The following is a 17,438-nucleotide window of genomic DNA, read 5'->3' as shown; positions in this document are numbered from 1 at the left end:
AGTTACAGTCCCAACTTCAATCACAATGTACTAGTGACCTATGAAGAGCCTTTCACTTCATTTTCTCCACCTGTAAAATTGCTACTAAACACCTTAACTGAAATCTAAAAGCTCCTGATGACAGTATATTAATAATTATGAAATTAGAAAAACAGGAAGACCAACAAATATTTCAAGAGTCTTATAAAACATCCTATTTAGGATTGGGAAGATGTAATTATGACAATACCTGAGTGCTTATTAAATGCCAGCCACTCTGCTAAGTGCTTTACACACATTAACCTAAGCAAGGAAGCTGATCACATAGAAGCAATTTCCTAAAATACCACAGCAATTAAGTTTTGAACCTCATTGTCTAATTCTACTCGAAAACTAAACTCATCATCTTTACCACATTATGTTCCCCTAAACAGTCTAGATACAGAGAAGAAAAAACAATCCAATCACAGTATCTTACGTTGTCCGTGACTTTTAAGCAACTTGTAGGATATACAAAGTAGAACCAATCATACAGTACAATACCTGGTATATCCACTGCCGTGAAAATCTGTACTATTTAGGCTCCTGATGACAGTTTGCTGTGTGGAAAATAAAACTAATCAATGAAAACGTTTTGTAATCTCCCTCCCCCTCAGAAAATCTGTCTCCAAGTAGTGAGAATAAAGTAAAAATTCAAGATGCTGGATACTTAATACAGAAATCCCAACAGGAGAGAAGGGAAAGGACTACAGAACGGAAGGCAAACCAATGGCAGGCAGGTCAGGTGGGGAGGGCTGAAGATCATCTATAACTAGGCTTTACGTTTATTCCCTAAACTGTCCAAGTACTAATATAGTCCTTAATACAGATAACAAATAAATAGGTCAACATATAAACTCCAAATCAGATCAGAGAAATAAATGACCCCACTAAGAGATGTCTGACACATGAAATCAAATCTTATCATGGAAAACGAGGAAGTGTTAGGTGACAAAATAAAAGGTGCAACTTAAGTGTACTATTAGACATAACATGATCATTTTTGGAATGCATTATGACAAGCACTGCAAAGGAGGGAGAGAGAACAAAGTCCAACTCACCGCTACATTTCCACAAGTTTGAAAGGCGGTGAAGATAAACATAAAGGCAATTCCTAAAATAATGATGTTGAAAAGCTTTTTAGATTCCGGGGACATTTTGGTTCAACTCTGCTGGAGGTCAGCAGTAGCTCAGGGCAGTCACTCAGCTCTCCTCCAGGCGAACCCACTGCAATCCTGGGAGAAGAAATGAGATGGTGAGAGGAGGCAGATCCAGGAGCAGGGCAGCCAAGCTGTCAACTTCCAGGTCTTGGAGTAGAATCCGGGGCTTAGGGTGAAGTTCTCCCCACAGGCTTAGCTAGGACCTTCCTAGCACACGATTTGAGTAGGGAAGGACCCAACACCCTGAGAAGAGCAAAGAACGTTGCTGCTCCAAGTTGAGGAGCCAAGAGAGAATCAGGAGTCAAGGGCGAGATGCAGCAGCCGGTACGGCCCCGCCGCCTTGCCCTGACTCACCTCAGGTCAGGCGACCCAGTCACCTGACCGCAGCCGAGACGCCGGCCGCTGGGCTCGCTGGGAATTGTAGTCCAGGGCGGCCGGGGAAGCGCAAGTTCGCGGCTAGGGCTCCCGCATCCGCTCGGAGGGAGCAGGGAGGACCTCGAAGGCTCCGGAAAGGCGGGGGCTAAAAAGTGGAACCCAGCGAAGGAGTCAGGAATTGAGGAAGGAAGCCTGTAGGCCGCGAAGCCGGTCTGAGGAGACAGAAACACAGAGGGGCAAGGTGAAGGAATACCCCTTGAACAGAGAAGGCGGAGGTTCCAGCAGAAAAGCTGCGAGATTAGAAAGTGGCACGAAAAGAAGGCGGAGCCCAGCAGGGGAGCCCCTCCCTTTCCTCCTGTCACAACGGGCCTCGCAGCCGGAAGGAGCGTTTCGCGGGCTTTCCAACTGTCGGCCAATCCCGCTCCCCCTCCCAGCAGCAGTGACTCCGCGCTTTTCGACCCGCCCGCCTACTCTGCGCAAGCGCGCCGGACAGGGGCGGGGCGCGCGGCAGGGACGTTGAGAGGCGGGGTGAGATGAGCCAATCAGAAGATTCATTTCCGGGTGGCGCGGGCGCCATTTTGTGAGGAGGGATATAAACGGGCGCTGCAGCCACCGCCGGCCCAGTTGCTTCTCTGGTGGAGTCGGTTGGGCCCTTCTCTTGTGGACTTTTCCAGTTCGGCCTTTCGAAACGTCTGCACGCGGAAACCAACCGCCAGGAAAGAGGCGCGGCGTCGAGCCGAGCTAACCTGAGGAAACCGCTGCCGCTGCAGCCGAGCGCGTGGGCCAGCCGGGGCATTAGTTCGTCTGCGCGCAGCCCCGGCCCGACTTTCCAGAGCCATGAGTTACGGTCGCCCGCCTCCCGATGTGGAGGGCATGACCTCTCTCAAGGTGGATAACCTAACCTACCGCACCTCACCCGACACCCTGAGGCGCGTGTTCGAGAAGTACGGGCGCGTCGGCGATGTGTACATCCCGCGGGACCGCTACACCAAGGAGTCCCGCGGCTTCGCCTTCGTCCGCTTCCACGACAAGCGCGACGCCGAGGACGCCATGGATGCCATGGACGGAGCCGTACTGGACGGCCGCGAGCTGCGGGTGCAGATGGCGCGCTACGGCCGCCCCCCGGATTCGCACCATAGCCGCCGGGGCCCCCCGCCCCGCAGGTACGGGGGCGGCGGCTACGGACGTCGGAGCCGCAGGTAAGCAGGCGGGAGTCGCGGCCGGGGCTCCGGGAGGGCCTGGCTGCATCACAAAGGCCTACGGGGACACGTGGTGGCGGTCGGGCCGAGTCGGCGGGGCGCGGGAGGGCGGGGACCCGGCCTCGCGACCAGGGAAATGGCGTCTGGGCGTCTGGCGGCGAGATAATGGCGGCCTGGGCGGGCGGGAGCACGCGGGCGGGGCCGCCGAACCCTGACGCGCCGCTGTCCCTGTCCGCAGCCCTAGGCGGCGTCGCCGCAGCAGATCCCGGAGTCGGAGCCGGTCCAGGTCCCGGAGTCGATCTCGCTACAGCCGCTCCAAGTCCCGGTCCCGCACTCGCTCAAGATCGCGATCCACCTCCAAGTCCAGATCGGCGCGAAGATCCAAGTCCAAGTCCTCGTCGGTCTCCAGATCTCGCTCGCGGTCCAGATCCAGGTCTAGGTCCAGAAGTCCTCCACCCGTGTCCAAGAGGGAATCCAAGTCCAGGTCGCGATCCAAGAGTCCTCCCAAGTCTCCGGAAGAGGAAGGAGCGGTGTCCTCTTAAGCAAATGGTAAGGTTCGCGCGACTCCGAGACTTCACGGCCCGAATTCAGAAATGGGGTTTGGAGTAGTTGTTTTGTTCCGTATTAACATAAAAATGGCTCCTGATGTTAGGAGTACTGCTCTGAGCTAACTCAGCTTTGGGAGTTATACTGAAGAGGGGTCTGCAGAAAGGATGTGTATAAAGCTTAGATAATGGCTGTTTCATGAACTGTTTTGAGACCTATTAATGAAAATGACTATTTCTTGCTGTTTTTATCCAACGTCTGCATTTTCCCCTTTAAAGCTGCGGTCTCCTGTTTGATAAAAGAATATTGGCCAGTATTGCAGATTTTAACTGATTTGGCTGATCCTCCAGGGACCAGTTTCTGTGGGCGTGTATTGGAGCAGGTTTGTCTTTAAATGTTAAAGATGCACTATCCTCTTAGAGAAAACAATCAGTTCAACTATTGTTGTACTGACTGGGACTTCATATTCTAATGGATGTGGCAAACGAATTGCGAAAAAGAAGCAATGAACTTTTGGAATCAAAAGTTTACAGGTATTGATTGCACTGGGTGGGGAAAGGATAGTGTGTCTTTAACTCTCAAATTGTTTGGTCCTATTTTTTAAAAGGAAAGGGCCCTAAGTAGCTCAGATGTTAAAGCATTCTAAAATGCCAATGGTTTCATTTGAAAACTAAAAACTTAAAATATACTGACTAATTGTTTTGTTTGGATACAGCCCAACCCTCCCCCCCTCCTTTTTTTTTTTTTTTTCTTCTTTTTTCCCCCCTTACCATTTTTCACCTTGGTCATTTGGCCAAGAATACATAAGCTAAACACACGTTTTTAGTGCTGATGGTAACCTTTGTGAAATTTTCCTAATTGGGCCTTTAAAAAATGGATAATGGCTGGTTGGAACCTTTCTGTAACCTACTGGTTTCACCAGATCCTTAGTAAGTACTGAAATTGAAACCATGTGCACTTTTGGTGATTTTGTTAATGGAAGGTAAACTGAGCTTGTTTCTTTTCAAACCTAGATGTGTCGACAAGCAACATAAAGGAGGACTTGGGGGAAAGGACCACTTACTCGGTAGTACTCAGTCCATCAGAAGAGTCCTTGGAACAAGCAACTGGCTATTGAAAAGGTTATTTTGTAACATTTTGTCTAACTTTTTACTTGTTTTAAGCTTTGCCTCAGGTGGCAAACTCATTTTATGTGCCATTTTTTTGCTGTTATTCAAATTTCTTGTAATTTAGTAAGGTGAACGACTTCAGATTTCATTATTGACTTGGATATTTGAGGTAAATTTTCCTTTTTGTTTATATAGTGCTGACTTTTTTTGTTTGGAATTAAACAGATTGGTAACCTAATTTGTGGCCTCCTGACTTTTAAGGAAACGTGTGCAGCCATTACACACAGCCTAAAGCTGTCAAGAGATTGACTCAACATTGCCTTCCTACCTTAAAATTAAAAACCTACAAAAGTTGGTGTAAATTTATTTGTATATGTTATTTACCTTCAGGTCTAAATGGTAAACAGAACCCAAATTTGTATAAAGACTTTTCAGGTGAAAAGACTTGATTTTTATTTTTTTTTTTTTTGGGAAGGATTGTTTACCAAACACAATTCTAATCTCTTCTCTTATGTATTTTTGTGCACTAGGCGCAGTTGTGTAGCAGTTGAGTAATGCTGGTTAGCTGTTAAGGTGGCGTGTTGCAGTGCAGAGTGCTTGGCTGTTTCCTGTTTTCTCCTGATTGCTCCTGTGTAAAGATGCCTTGTCGTGCAGAAACAAATGGCTGTCCAGTTTATTAAAATGCCTGACAACTGCACTTCCAGTCACCCGGGCCTTGCATATAAATAATGGAGCATACAGTGAGCACATCTAGCGATGATAAATACACCTTTTTTTTTTTCTTCCTCTTCCCCCCCAAAATGGTAAATCTGATCATCTTCATGTACGAACTTAAAATATGGAAAATGTTAAGGAAGCAAACAAATGGTTTGTAATTTTGTAAGTACTTATAACATGGTGTATCTTTTTGCTCATGAATATTCTGTACTATAGCCATTGTTTCTGTAGTTTAATTAAAACGTTTTCTTGGTGTTAGCTTTTCTCAGAATATGTGTTGGTCTTTTTTCCCTTCTCATTTATTTGAAAGACCTGTGCAATTATCTTGTGAATGTTACTGACTGTATAGAATGAAAGTGAATGTTTGGTAGTTGACTTTTTTTACCCCCTAAGTTAAAAAGTGGAAATGCCAGTTCAGCACCCACTGTCCTCAATGCTGTAAGGTAGCACTTTGTTAAAAGTTGAATAACCCCCTTCTTATAATCAAATTTATGCCCTATTTTAATAATTTAGGAACAGTCCAGGTCCTTTTTCTTATAGTTTTAATTTTTGTCTTAACGGTTATGTGACTGACCCATCACAGTCTAAAGCCAGCAGATCTGACCATCTTCAAACCCACTGTACTCAAGAAGCTGAAGTGGTCTGAGTCACACAGTTAGCTTGCCAGGTTGCTAAGCAGTATTGACATTGTCCCAAAACAGGTTTTAGGTGTAATTCAGATTGTCCTTTGCAAAGGAGATGACCAGCATTTCAACAGTATGTCTTCCTGGAAGGGCAGATTCTGCTATATCTTCTTTGTCTGCACCAAAAGATTCCAGAGGAATGTGGACACATTTCATGTCCCACTTGTAGAGCAAAGCTTCAAGTGACCAGTCAGCACTGAAAAAAATAAATTACTTTTAAAAAACCAAGCTTTTCTTGTTTTACTTTAGATATGTTCTCATTTTATCCTTAAGTTAGACACTGAATGAGTAGTAACGCTTGCATTAACTTTAATAAAACTGGGAGTAAACCAGGATTCAGGCTTACCTTCTTACCTGGTAAGTAGACCACAATTTGACTTTGGGGTTCTTCTGCATCAAAAAGTAAACTGTAGTTAGAATGTCCTCAAAGTCTGGGAAGAAAAGACTTCTTAATACACTTTTAATTCCATTGTATCTGTGGTTAAATTGACTACCGAGAAGAAAAAAAGGTTTACCTTCTGGTTCAAAGAATACATCAGATGCAAGAATAATGTCTTGTGGTGGTAGAGCCAGAAGATCCCGAGATACATGACCCCAGGTGAGTCCTACAACATGGACCTGAGGCAGATTATTCATTTGGCAGCTTTCCCGACAGATTGCTAGGCAGTGAGGCAACTCTGAACTGTCTGACAGTGTAACTTCAGCACCACATTTTGCAGCCACAATTCCTGGAAGGCTCACTCCAGCACCAATCTAGTAACAAGTTTAAAGGTTTTGCTTAGAACTGCAACAAGTTGTGGATCTTGGCAAATGATTTCTCATTTCATGCATTGGCCTTTAAGTACAGGGTCAATGTGTAAATTTGAATTTTCCATGTCTATAAAACTCCATTCAACACTGCTTTACTCCCTTTAAACTTGACGGTTCTAACTGGGTCAAAGGAGTTGGTCTATTTCAGCATTTTAAAGGGCCCTCAACTGCAACTACAGGTTTGAATTGGGAGGGTGTATAACCAACCAGTCCATTCTGAAGGAGATCAGCCCTGGCATTTCTTGGGAAGGAATGATCCTAAAACTGAAACTGCAGTACTTTGGCCACCTCATGCGAAGAGTTGACTCATTGGGAAAGACTGATGCTGGGAGGGATTGGGGGCAGGAGGAGAAGGGGACGACAGAGGATGAGATGGCTGGATGGCATCACCGACTTGATGGACATGAGTCTGAGTAAACTCCGGGAGCTGGTGATGGACAGGGAGGCCTGGCGTGCTGCGATTCATGGGGTCGCAAAGAGTCGGACACGACTGAGCGACTGATCCGATCTGATAACTAGGACTCTGCAATCCAGTTTCTTGAGTCCTGGGGTGTGGGAACAACCACCTGTTGTATGTGGATTTTGAGTTTTGTGGAGGGTGGGTGCTCCAATCACTGAGCTGTTTGAGGATCGACGATTTCCAAGTGGGAGCATATCTTGAGCAGTTCCATTGTTCAGGATGTCCAGGGCATTATAGCACTATAGTGACCTTCAGTCACTTGGTTCTCATGATCTATAAGGAGCTCCTAATAATGACGACACCAGGTCTCTAGAAGCTCAGTGGGTGACTTGAATGTACAACCAGCCATTAAATTACTACCAATTTTAAATAATTTACATGGCTAAAGTCTGACAGGTCTACAGCATGACTTGGGATTTTTCTAGTTGGGTCTTTAGAACAGCAAAGAAACATACTTTGCATAATACCAAGAAATCCTTACATAAAATTACTATTGCTATGGATTGAAACATGCTTCCTGTTCAAGGATCAACACTGAGATTCCCGACCTTTTTTGAGTAGCTAAAAACCATCACTACTTTGAGCCTGAATTATGCACCAAATGCCTTCATTTCATTTACATGCTTTTGCAAAAGTTAAGAGGTGTCCTTAAGCTTCTGGTTTGTCTTCAGCCTTTGGGTTTAAGCATAGTACCGTTTCTGCAAACGACTTGTTTACTTCTGTAAGCCTTCAGCAGTCTTAAGCCAGGTGGAGTAGTGAGAAAGCACTGGATACATTTTAAAACGAATCTCAAGATTTCCAAAGATGAAAGCCATTTTTCGAGAAAGGCTGCAGTGGTATAGTAGAGTCTGGATGACCCTGTTGGGACACCCTAGAAAGATGGCCTCAAAGACTGCTTCCACGCCAAGGTTCCTTAAGATTAGTCCATGGGTTTCACTTACACTTTAAAGTGTTTTTAACTCACCTGCCATGGAGACTGGCCACATCATCCCTGACTTAAAAATAGATATCTAACGAAACCCAATAACCAGCATACAGACTTATAATCTAGGATTTTTGCAAACCTCAAGGGCACTTTTACCTCTAAGACAGCCTTGCCTGGCAGAGATCCTCTGTGAAACCACAAGTACTGGGCCAGGACCACAGCACAGGGCCAAACATACATTCCATATTGAAGATGCAGGACCTGAAAAGAAATTTTTTGTATGCCATAAATAACATGCTGGAACTCAGAATATTTATACACCAATTACTGAGTGCCTGGCACTGGCATCCATTACAAAAATGACAATTCCTTGTTCTCTAGTTTACATTCTATGGGTGGGTAAGTGAAGTGAAAGTTGCTCAGTCATGTCCGACTCTGCAACCCCTGGACTATAGTCCATGAAACTGTCCAGGCCAGAATACTGGAGTAGGTAGCCTTTCCCTTCTCCAGGGGATCTTCCCAACACAGGCCTCCCACATTGCAGGCAGATTCTTTACCAGCTGAGCCACAAGGGAAGCCCGAGAATATTGGAGAGGGTAGCCTATCCTTTCTCCAGTGGATCTTCCCGACCCAAGAATTGAACCAGGGTCTCCTGCATTGCAGGTGGATTCTTTTACCAACTGAGCCATCCGAGAAGCCCCTTGGGTGGGGGAGAGGGAATATAAAACTATAATACAATGTGATAAGCACTTTTTTTTCCTTTTTGTGATAAGCATTCTTCATAATTCACTTACTCAACTAGAATTTATCCAGGGCCTGAGTGGCTTGTGGCTTAGTGGCTATTTTAGGCTGAGGATGTAACTCATGGAATATGTGTATATATAGGTGTGTGTGTATGTGTGTATCTTACTGTGGAGAGACAACAAGCAAGTATTTTCAGTAATAATGCTACCAGCACAGTGTAACAGGGTGATGTGAGAGTAATGGGGGTGGGCAGTGACCACAAGGTGGTTGCTCAAGATAGGGAGAGGATGATTCAGGCAAAGGCCAAGGCCTCCCCGGGGCCCTCTCCCTGGCAGTGTGGGCCTGAGGGCTGGAGGCAGGGTTGCATAGTACAAGCATAGGTCAGAGGGAAAGCAAAGACCAGACTTGTGGTGCCTGGTAGGCCACAGGAAGTTTAGCTTTTTATTTAAGTGCAGTGAGAAGATACTGGAGGGTTTTAAGCTAGGCATAACCTGGTAATGGGCTCCCCTGGTGGCTCAGATGGTAAAGAAGCCACCTGCAATGCAGAAGGCCAGGCTTTGATCCCTGGGTTGGGAAGATCCCCTGGAGAAGGAAATGGTTACCCACTCCAGTACTCTTGCTGGGAAATGGCCTGGACAGAGGAAGCTGGCGGGCTACAGCCCATGGGGTCACAGAGACAAAACTGAGCGACAGCACAGGCAGGAACGTGCTAACGCTGAGGAGGAACAGGGTGATTCTAGGATGACATCTCAGATGATGTCTGAGTAGAGCTGAGTCCTGGAGTTAGGAAGGCAGGCAACTTGTAAAGCCTTTGCGGAGGCACTGAATCATGAGCATGGTATTTAGGTAGGCAAGGCAACATAGCTCACAACTCTGATATAAGCCTGCCTGAGTTCAAACTTGAGAAATGTAATTTATCAATACTAGCTGTGTAACCTCACTCAAGTTACTTAACCTGTGCTTCCGTTTCCTCAACTCCAAAGCACTATCTTCATAGAATGTCAGGAAAATTCAATGAAAACTAGTTAGTACAAAGTATACAGAGTTAGTGACTGTTTAACCGCGAAACTGCAAGTCTGTTTCGTAATGGGTGCCCCTCCCAGGGTGATAGGCTGAAAAGGTAAAGATACCAAAGGTGAAGGAACTGAAGGTCCGAACATAATCATTCGATACACTCAACAAAAATCTGAGTGCTCAGGCTGCGCTCGCCCACTGAAATGGCCCACTCTCGTCTGTGAGTGTTTCTAAATACATACAATAAAACATAAAACAAAAATGCCTGCCCTGGTGGATTTTACCCAGGAGTACAATGAAGGAGTTCTGATCTGAAGTGTAAGTTATCCAGACTTAGGTAATTAAAAGAAAAAAGACATATCTTCAACAATACCCCAATTACAACATTTTTTTATAGTAAAGGTGTATCTTTTCACAAGGTGTATCTTCATCCACTTCCTCAATCTGGGAAGAAATCCAAAGGGGAATTTTAACACGAAGGCTTTGAGAGACTGCCAGAAATGGATTCCACTCCAGCCTTCAACCCTTAACCTGTTTCTCATATTCAAAACCGTTGCTGCCAATGTCTACCCCACCAGCTGTTGTTAAAATCAAATGAAACGCTGCAACGTGAAAACGCTTTGAAAAACCGGACGTATAATTGCTATTGAGAATTTGGGGGCAGCCATGAGCTGAAAGGAAGCAAGACCAGGCCCCAGAAACTTTATTTGATTAATGAGAGTTGGAATCCCCTGTCCCAGATAAATCTCAGTTAACACGCCCTTCAACAAGATTAAAAAAATTAGATGTGAAGAATGTCACTTTCCCAGCAAGAAGTATTAGGTACGGAGAGGTTCCCCTTCTCGACATTTAATCTGCCAAAAGGCTTCATAGCAAACCGTTTGGCTCTGCGGGTTCACCCGAAGGCTGAATGAAAAAGCCCCTGACCCCCTCTCCTATACTCCTCCCTACAGCCCCAGGCCGGCTGAGAAACACTACCGCGCTAAGGCGATTCCCGGTGGGTGCCTTGGCACGCACCTGCGGGACGCACACTTCCAGTACGGCCCCCTCATCTCCCAGACCCGGCCCCTCCGAGAACCGAAAGCGCTGGGCCCGGACCACTTGCCCTCGGAGGCCACCCTCGTCCGAAGAGGAGTCGGTGGCCTCCGTGCGGGCCGGGAGCAGGGGAGGGCGCCGGGCCGCCAGGCTGCCAAGCTGCACGCGCGAGGGCCCCCGGGTCTGCTCGGGCCGTCTCCCCGGCGCACTTCAGGTCGCTACTACCCGACAGCAAGCGGGGGAAGCACCCCTCGAGCGACGAAATGACCACGCGGCGAGAACAGACCCCAACACCAGGCAAACGAGACACACAGAACAGGTGCAGCGGGCGGGTAGCCGGCCGGAAGAGAGCCAAAAGAGACACCCTTCGCGGCCGGAAGTGACGAACAGGAAGCGGACGCGGGAGAGGCGGGGCCGCAACGAAGAGGTAGCTCGACTGGGCTGACCTTCCCAACATGGCGGATATCCGGTCTGTGTGAGGGCTGGGCCTGGAGACGCAGAGGCCAATGGCTTATCGCGAAAGGCCGGAGGTGGGGGAAGACGGCAGCCACTCGTCCAACCGGAGGCTCGGAAGGTGGTTAGGGAGTGAATCTTCTGGAAGGCGACTTTAAAGGCGCCGGGCCGGAGCGAAGGGCGTCTTGGTGCTGCCGTCGCCCTAGTCTGGGTGTGTGTGTGTGTGCGGAGAGGGGAGCGGCGCATTGGTGGCAGGAAGCGAGCTGCGCTGAGGTCGTCGCGGAACCAGCTGGTGGTGACCCTGCAGGATGAACCACAAGAGCAAGAAGCGGATCCGTGAGGCCAAGAGGAGTGCGCGGCCGGAGCTGAAGGACTCGTTGGACTGGACCCGGCACAACTACTACGAGAGCTTCCCACTGAACCCGGCGGCCGTGGCGGTGAGCGGGCCGCGATCGCGGGCCGGGCGGACCACGGGCATCCACCGGGGGCTGTGCGCACCTTTCCCGGGACCGGAGAGGTGCCGCCCAGCACTGCCCCCAGAGTTCCGATGGGTTCGCCCGCACCCCGCGGAGGTCGGGGTCGTCGGCGCCCGTTCCAGCGCGGGCCTCCTTTCTCCTCGCCGCAGCCGCGCCTGCCGAGGGCAGCTGGAGCCGCACCCCCTTGACGCCCTCCACGAGGCCTGTCACCCCTGCACCCCTTTTGGGCGGCGGGGCCATAGGGAACCTAGGTGTTCAAGGCCACAAGTGGGAGACGCGAAGCCCTGCTTCCTTGGTAGGATGGCGATGGGTTTGCTGTGCCCGAATGCACGCAAGTCCTTTCCCCTCCCTAAGAGGAGCCAGAACTAGAATCTGGCTCCTTGGGCTTATGATTGCTAATTGGCTTTGGGGAACACCCTTACCTGCCACCGGGCTTTTCTTTCTCTCTTTTTTTAATTCGATGGGTCTTTTCTGATTCCCTCAGGACAATGTGGAAAGGGCAGACGCTTTACAACTGTCGGTGGAAGAATTTGTGGAGCGATATGAAAGACCGTACAAGCCCGTGGTTCTGCTGAATGCCCAAGAGGGCTGGTCTGCGCAGGAGAAGTGGACTCTGGAGCGCCTCAAAAGGAAATACCGGAACCAGAAGTTCAAGTGTGGCGAGGACAACGACGGGTACTCGGTGAAGATGAAGATGAAATACTACATCGAGTACATGGAGAGCACCCGCGATGACAGCCCCCTTTACATCTTTGACAGCAGCTACGGGGAACACCCCAAAAGAAGGAAACTTTTGGAAGACTACAAGGTGCCAAAGTTTTTCACCGATGACCTTTTCCAGTATGCGGGGGAGAAGCGCAGGCCCCCTTACAGGTAAGTACTGGGCAGTGATGTGGTTATAATCTTGTCTCCAGCAACTAATCTTTTTTCTGAAACAGTGAGTGGTTCTGCCATGGTCGCTCATGGAACTTAGAGGGCTTCCCATACCTGCCCAGGGACTCCTGCCTGGTGCTGCCTGGGCATCAGATTTTTGAAAGCTTCCTCACGTGATCCAAGCATGCAATCAAAGTTGAACCAGTGATCTGTAAGGGACATTTTATTTCACTTAAATATTTATTTATTTTGGCTGTGCCAGGTCTTGGTGCAGCATGCAGGCTCTTTTAAGTTGTGGCATGCAGGATTTAGCTCCCTTTTGCTGTTGTTTAGTCGATCAGTCGTAGCCAACTTTTTTGCCACCCCAGGGACTGTAGCTCTCCTGGCTTCCCTGTACGTGGGATTTCCCAGGGGAAAATGCGGGAGCAGATTGCCATTTCCTACTCCAGGGGGTCGTCTCAATTAAACCTGTGTCTCCTGGATTAAGAGGCAGATTCTCTACTGCTGAGCCACCAAGGAAGTCCCTAGTTCCCTGACCAGGGATCAAACCTGGGCCCCCTCCATTGGGAGCTCGTAGTGTTAGCCACTGGACCACCGGGAAAGTCTCTGTAAGGGACATTTTAAGAGCTAAAGTCCAGCAATAAGCCACATCAGTGATTTTTCTGTTAGGGATCAGCCCATGTACAATTTACTCAGCATTTCTAAATATTAGAATTTGCATAGTTTTCAAAATAACATTTGTATAAAACTGAAAGCTGCGTTTGTGGCATGTATGCAGTCAAGTCACACTGCACATCTTGGATGCTCCATCCTCTAGGTGGTTTGTGATGGGGCCACCTCGGTCCGGAACAGGAATCCACATCGACCCTCTGGGAACCAGTGCCTGGAATGCCTTAGTTCAGGGCCACAAGCGCTGGTGCCTGTTCCCTACCAGCACGCCTAGGGAGCTCATCAAGGTGACCCGAGAAGAAGGAGGGAACCAGCAAGATGAAGCTATTACCTGGTTTAACATCATCTATCCCCGGACGCAGCTTCCAACCTGGCCACCCGAATTCAAACCCCTGGAAATCTTACAGAAACCAGGAGAGACTGTTTTTGTACCAGGTATACTTTCTTTGATTTCAGTAATCTGTCATTCCTGAGCACAGTTATATACAGTGAGTCAAAGAAATCCCTCCGCAGGCTGACTCCCAGTGAACTGACTGGGGCCTGCCTCTGACTGTGATGTGTTGCTGCGTAATCTCCGGCTCAGGGGGCTGCTGTCCACCTTTCTTGTAGCCTGTGTGTATTACGACTATTGAAAAACTTCGTATCTGCTGGAGAGCCTATTCTTTTTTATTCCTACTAGTTACCCAGTGTCTTTGTGTGTGTTCAGTGACTTGTGCTTATTTCCATAAATGGGGTTTTTGACACAGTGTAGCACTGGGTGGATTAAGTCAGGAAACAGTTACTTAAAAGCCAAGAGGCAGGAAATCCCACACCTGAAAATTACGCTTTGTTTTGATAGGCCAAGTGTTAGAATTGAGGGTATTTAAGATATGTACCCTCTTCCTAGAAACCGAAGAACTTGCTGCCTTTACAGTTTTGGTCACAGCTTTGGATGGACAGGGCTGGACACATTTGTTCTGTAAAAGAGCCAGAGAATAAATATTTTAGGCACTGCAGGCTGGATGGTGTCTGTCGGAAGGGCTCAGCTCTGCCCAGGGGACAGGAAAGCAGGCGTGGCCAGGCTCCAGTGAAACTTAGCACAAGCAGGTGGGTGGTGGCTCCTGCCTCAGGAGGAGTGCTAACCACACCGGGTCCTGGCTCTCTTAAGACTGTCCCTTGTGGACAGGAATCCCCAGTTTCAGAAGTTTGTGTTACATGTTATGTGAAATTTGTGTTATTGGGCGATTGTGTGTAGAGCCCATTCCTGTTTAACCGTTTATTTGTTGGATTTCAGGAGGCTGGTGGCACGTTGTCCTTAATCTTGACACCACCATTGCCATCACCCAGAACTTTGCCAGCAGTACCAACTTCCCTGTTGTCTGGCACAAGACGGTAAGAGGGAGACCAAAGTTGTCAAGGAAATGGTATAGGTGAGAGACATTTTTGATTTCTTATTTTTTGCTTTTGCTCCAACTTCTACCCCAGAGATACAATGGCAAGAGTCTACTGCTGCTATAACATGTGCTGAGTTTAACTCAGGCCTGGGAAAAACTGGGGCTGCAAAACCTCACTGGTAGAAGAGAGTGGGTCCAAGGTCAGGGCCAGTTCTCAGGATGCTTGCCAGCCTTGAGGTGACAGGCTCAGACTGCACGTTTGATCGAGGCCAGGCGTCCCAACGAACACGGTCATAACTGGGATTGTTCCTCATTTTCTGTTTTCGTTTTTTTGGTTTTGGTTTTATGTTTCCTCAAAGCTAGCTCTAGCAAAGGAAGCCATTTTTGTTTGGGTTTGATTTTGGTTGTTTTCTTTTCCTTATTCCAAAAGCTTTACCCCCATTTGAACTTATTACCTTCGGTTCTCGTGAGTGAGGTGACTGCCCTGGAGACTTAGCTCCTCTGTTTATCCACAGAACAGATACAGCAGGGGCAGCGGCAGTGCAAGCCACCCCCAGCCACCCCGTGCCACTGTGTCCCAACCCTGACCTGGAGGGACCAGCTCTCGGGGTAAGAGAGGGATCCCGGCTTGCTCAGTGCTCAGCCTCCCTGCTGAGAGGGCCAGCAAGGGTGGTGGCTTTGTTCTCCCCGGACTCTCGGGCGTCCGAGGCCCACTGACTCCATCCCTCAGGCCGCTGTGTGCTGCCGTCTGGTCCTTCCGAAAGGCCTTCCCGAACAGTGTGTCTTTTGTCCTCGGTTGCAGTGGCCACCAGACGAGGTCCCTAAGGGGCGGGCTGGCGGCCGCCCCCCGACAGTCCTGTCCAGCTTCACCTTCCAGTGAGGGGGGACCCACTCTATCACCCGACGCTTCTTACCTCTCACAAACCTTATTGTTTCTGCTCTTAACAAATAGAACGTTAACTGAGCCCAGCTCCCATCACTGAGCACTGTGCTGTGGAAAGGAGAGATTAAAAAACATCAGCTAGGAAGGTGCAGGGAAGAGTACGAGGGAGAGAGATGGTTTCTCCCGAGACTGACTCAGGGGCGCGCAGCCTCGTGTGGGCAGCGCGCGCGTGGCTTTTGAGCTCACTAGGCAGCAGCCAGTCGCGTGCGGCTGGTTTTCCTTTCAGGGAAGCCTGAGCAGCGGGGGGCTCTGTGCCCGGCCTGCGCATCCGTGTCTGTCCTCAGCACCGTGCCGGCACGTCTAGCAGAGGCAGGGCTCAGCCCTGAGTCTGGGGCTCTGTGGGTGGCTGTCGCCACACTGAGAGCACGTGTCTCATCCCTTAGGATCTTGAAGCAGGAGCACCCGGAGTTGGCGGTCCTGGCTGACTCCGTTGACCTGCAGGAATCCACGGGGATCGCCTCCGACAGCTCCAGTGACTCCTCCAGCTCCTCCAGCTCCAGCTCGTCCGACTCGGACTCAGAGGTGAGGCCACCCTCGCTCCCCAGTCCTCCAGGGCAGGGCACCCTCGAAAAACCAGAGGGGACTTTGTGCCTCCTCCCCAGAAGGGAAAGAGAGGGGGTCGTGTTTCACCTTCTTCTTCCAAGAACTGCCACTGTCCTCAGTCCTTCTGTGGGGTGAGGTTTGCCCCTTTTATAGCTCTGAAGCATTTGTTAATCGTTAAAACAGTCACTGGGCTTCCCAGGTGGTGCTAGTGGTAAGGAACCCGCCTGCCAGTGCAGAAGATGTAGGAGACGCGGGTTCCATACCTGGGTTGGAAAGATCCCCTCAACCCACTCTAGTATTCTTGCTGGAAAATGCTGTGGACAGAGGAACCTGGCGGACTATGGTTCATAAGGTCGCAAAGTGTCGGGGATGACTGAAGCGACTTCACTTGCACGCACGCACGCAGAGTAGTCTCTAGGGGTGAGACGTAGCTGAAGATTCGGTTAAGTAAATGATGCAGGATCACACAGCTGGGGACAGTGGTGTCGGGATTTAAACTTCAAGCATTCTCCAGACTGAAAGCCCACGTTAGGAATTTCCGTGGATGGTAAATAATAAGCTTAGAGGGAGTTCCCTGGTGTCCAGTGGTTAGGACTCTGCTTTCACTGCTGAGGGCCCAGTTTCAGTCCCTGGCTGCCTCCAACTGATGCCCTGTTTTTCTCCTTCTGCGTCCAGTGCGAGTCCGGCTCTGAAGGCGAAGGCACAATGCACCGCAGGAAGAAGAGGCGGACGTGCGGCATGGTGGGGAACGGGGACACCACCTCGCAGGACGACTGCGTGAGCAAAGAGCGCAGCTCCTCCAGGTGACCGCGCGTGGCTGTCGTCTGTGTGCGAGGACGCGCCTACAGCCTGCGGCAGGGCCCCGGGGCAGCCCGGTGGGTCCCGCAGACCCGGGAGGGCCCCGAAAGCCCGAGAATGAGGACCTCCGGGGCCGGGAGCTTCTCTCTCAGTGTTTGCGGCAGTAGCTCTCTTCTCCGCTACCGATGCAAGCGCACGGGGCTTGTTTTAAGCATAAGGGTGAGGATCCGTGTGAATGGTGCCAAGGGAAACCTTGACGTTATTTAATAAAAGTTAAATTCATCTTATATCTTGGAAATTTTTTTCCCTGGAGAACACCAGAATCTCCTCTCATTGCTCTTCTTGCTGTGACCTTGGGAGAAAAGACTGATTCTGCTGGCGGGTGGTGGCTGCCCTCAGTGGGGAAATGATGGTTCGTTATCACAGTAAAGGGCGAAACGCTGAGAAGTTGTCCCCAAGCTTCTGAAGGGTCTGAGGCGTGGCCTCCTGCTTTTTCTCCCAGTTTGCCACTGCAT

The 17,438-nt window shown here is 49.3% G+C and overlaps 4 protein-coding genes across 33 annotated transcripts in view; 2 read left to right on the top strand and 2 right to left on the bottom strand.

Annotated features, from left to right (window-relative positions):
• MFSD11 (major facilitator superfamily domain containing 11) overlaps window positions 1-2,750 on the bottom strand; it is a 29,120-nt gene extending 26,370 nt beyond the window's left edge. For 5 of the 13 annotated variants that reach the window (XR_015147204.1, XR_015147205.1, XM_086356304.1 and 2 more), the window contains exons 1-3: window positions 1,533-2,750; window positions 1,080-1,253; window positions 523-578 (exon numbers count right to left, since the gene is read on the bottom strand). Coding sequence is in view for 2 of the 13 variants with exons in the window: in XM_086356304.1 (XP_086212430.1) it covers window positions 523-578; window positions 1,080-1,175 (152 nt within the window). In the remaining 11 variants the exon portion in view is untranslated. Of the gene's footprint in view, window positions 1-522; window positions 579-1,079 lie in introns of all 13 variants that reach the window. The other 8 variants (XR_015147206.1, XM_086356307.1, XM_086356309.1 and 5 more) reach the window with 6 other exon arrangements.
• SRSF2 (serine and arginine rich splicing factor 2) lies at window positions 2,176-5,395 on the top strand. 7 transcript variants are annotated; one of them, XR_015147215.1, is made up of 5 exons: window positions 2,176-2,752; window positions 2,991-3,301; window positions 3,577-3,680; window positions 4,312-4,419; window positions 4,938-5,395. XR_015147215.1 is itself a non-coding variant. In XM_086356318.1 (3 exons), the coding sequence occupies exons 1-2, from the start codon at window positions 2,391-2,393 to the stop codon at window positions 3,292-3,294; spliced, it is 666 nt and encodes a 221-aa protein (XP_086212444.1). In that variant the 5' UTR covers window positions 2,176-2,390; the 3' UTR covers window positions 3,295-3,301; window positions 4,312-5,395. The 7 variants fall into 7 exon arrangements, 2 of the variants coding, with proteins under 2 accessions (XP_086212444.1, XP_086212445.1); XR_015147213.1 differs by lacking the exon at window positions 3,577-3,680; XR_015147212.1 differs by having other exon boundaries at window positions 4,312-5,395.
• A 254-nt stretch (window positions 5,396-5,649) lies between these two features.
• METTL23 (methyltransferase 23, arginine) lies at window positions 5,650-11,684 on the bottom strand. 7 transcript variants are annotated; one of them, XM_086356324.1, is made up of 5 exons: window positions 11,242-11,684; window positions 8,159-8,263; window positions 6,323-6,560; window positions 6,154-6,238; window positions 5,650-6,003 (listed from the first exon to the last, which is right to left on the bottom strand). In XM_086356324.1, exons 2-5 carry the CDS (start codon window positions 8,240-8,242, stop codon window positions 5,829-5,831), a joined length of 582 nt encoding a protein of 193 aa, XP_086212450.1. In that variant the 5' UTR covers window positions 8,243-8,263; window positions 11,242-11,684; the 3' UTR covers window positions 5,650-5,828. The 7 variants fall into 7 exon arrangements, with proteins under 7 accessions (XP_086212450.1, XP_086212448.1, XP_086212451.1 ...); XM_086356322.1 differs by lacking the exon at window positions 11,242-11,684 and adding an exon at window positions 11,021-11,229; XM_086356325.1 differs by lacking the exon at window positions 11,242-11,684 and adding an exon at window positions 11,108-11,203.
• On the top strand, window positions 11,431-17,210 carry JMJD6 (jumonji domain containing 6, arginine demethylase and lysine hydroxylase). 6 transcript variants are annotated; one of them, XR_015147209.1, is made up of 7 exons: window positions 11,431-11,685; window positions 12,209-12,597; window positions 13,415-13,701; window positions 14,540-14,637; window positions 15,155-15,248; window positions 15,966-16,104; window positions 16,801-17,210. XR_015147209.1 is itself a non-coding variant. In XM_086356316.1 (7 exons), exons 1-7 carry the CDS (start codon window positions 11,557-11,559, stop codon window positions 16,930-16,932), a joined length of 1,263 nt encoding a protein of 420 aa, XP_086212442.1. In that variant the 5' UTR covers window positions 11,431-11,556; the 3' UTR covers window positions 16,933-17,210. The 6 variants fall into 6 exon arrangements, 2 of the variants coding, with proteins under 2 accessions (XP_086212442.1, XP_086212443.1); XR_015147208.1 differs by having other exon boundaries at window positions 14,540-14,675; window positions 15,160-15,248; XR_015147207.1 differs by having other exon boundaries at window positions 14,540-14,675.
• The last annotated feature ends 228 nt before the right edge of the window (window positions 17,211-17,438 follow it).

The sequence above is a fragment of the Bos grunniens genome, chromosome 19 (genome assembly GCF_055505025.1).
Source record: "Bos grunniens cultivar Pamir isolate PY7600 chromosome 19, Bosgru_T2T1.0, whole genome shotgun sequence".
Taxonomy (NCBI): domain Eukaryota; kingdom Metazoa; phylum Chordata; class Mammalia; order Artiodactyla; family Bovidae; genus Bos; species Bos grunniens.
The sequence above is the reverse complement of the archived record's forward strand: the minus strand, read 5'-3'. Positions and strand labels throughout refer to the sequence as shown.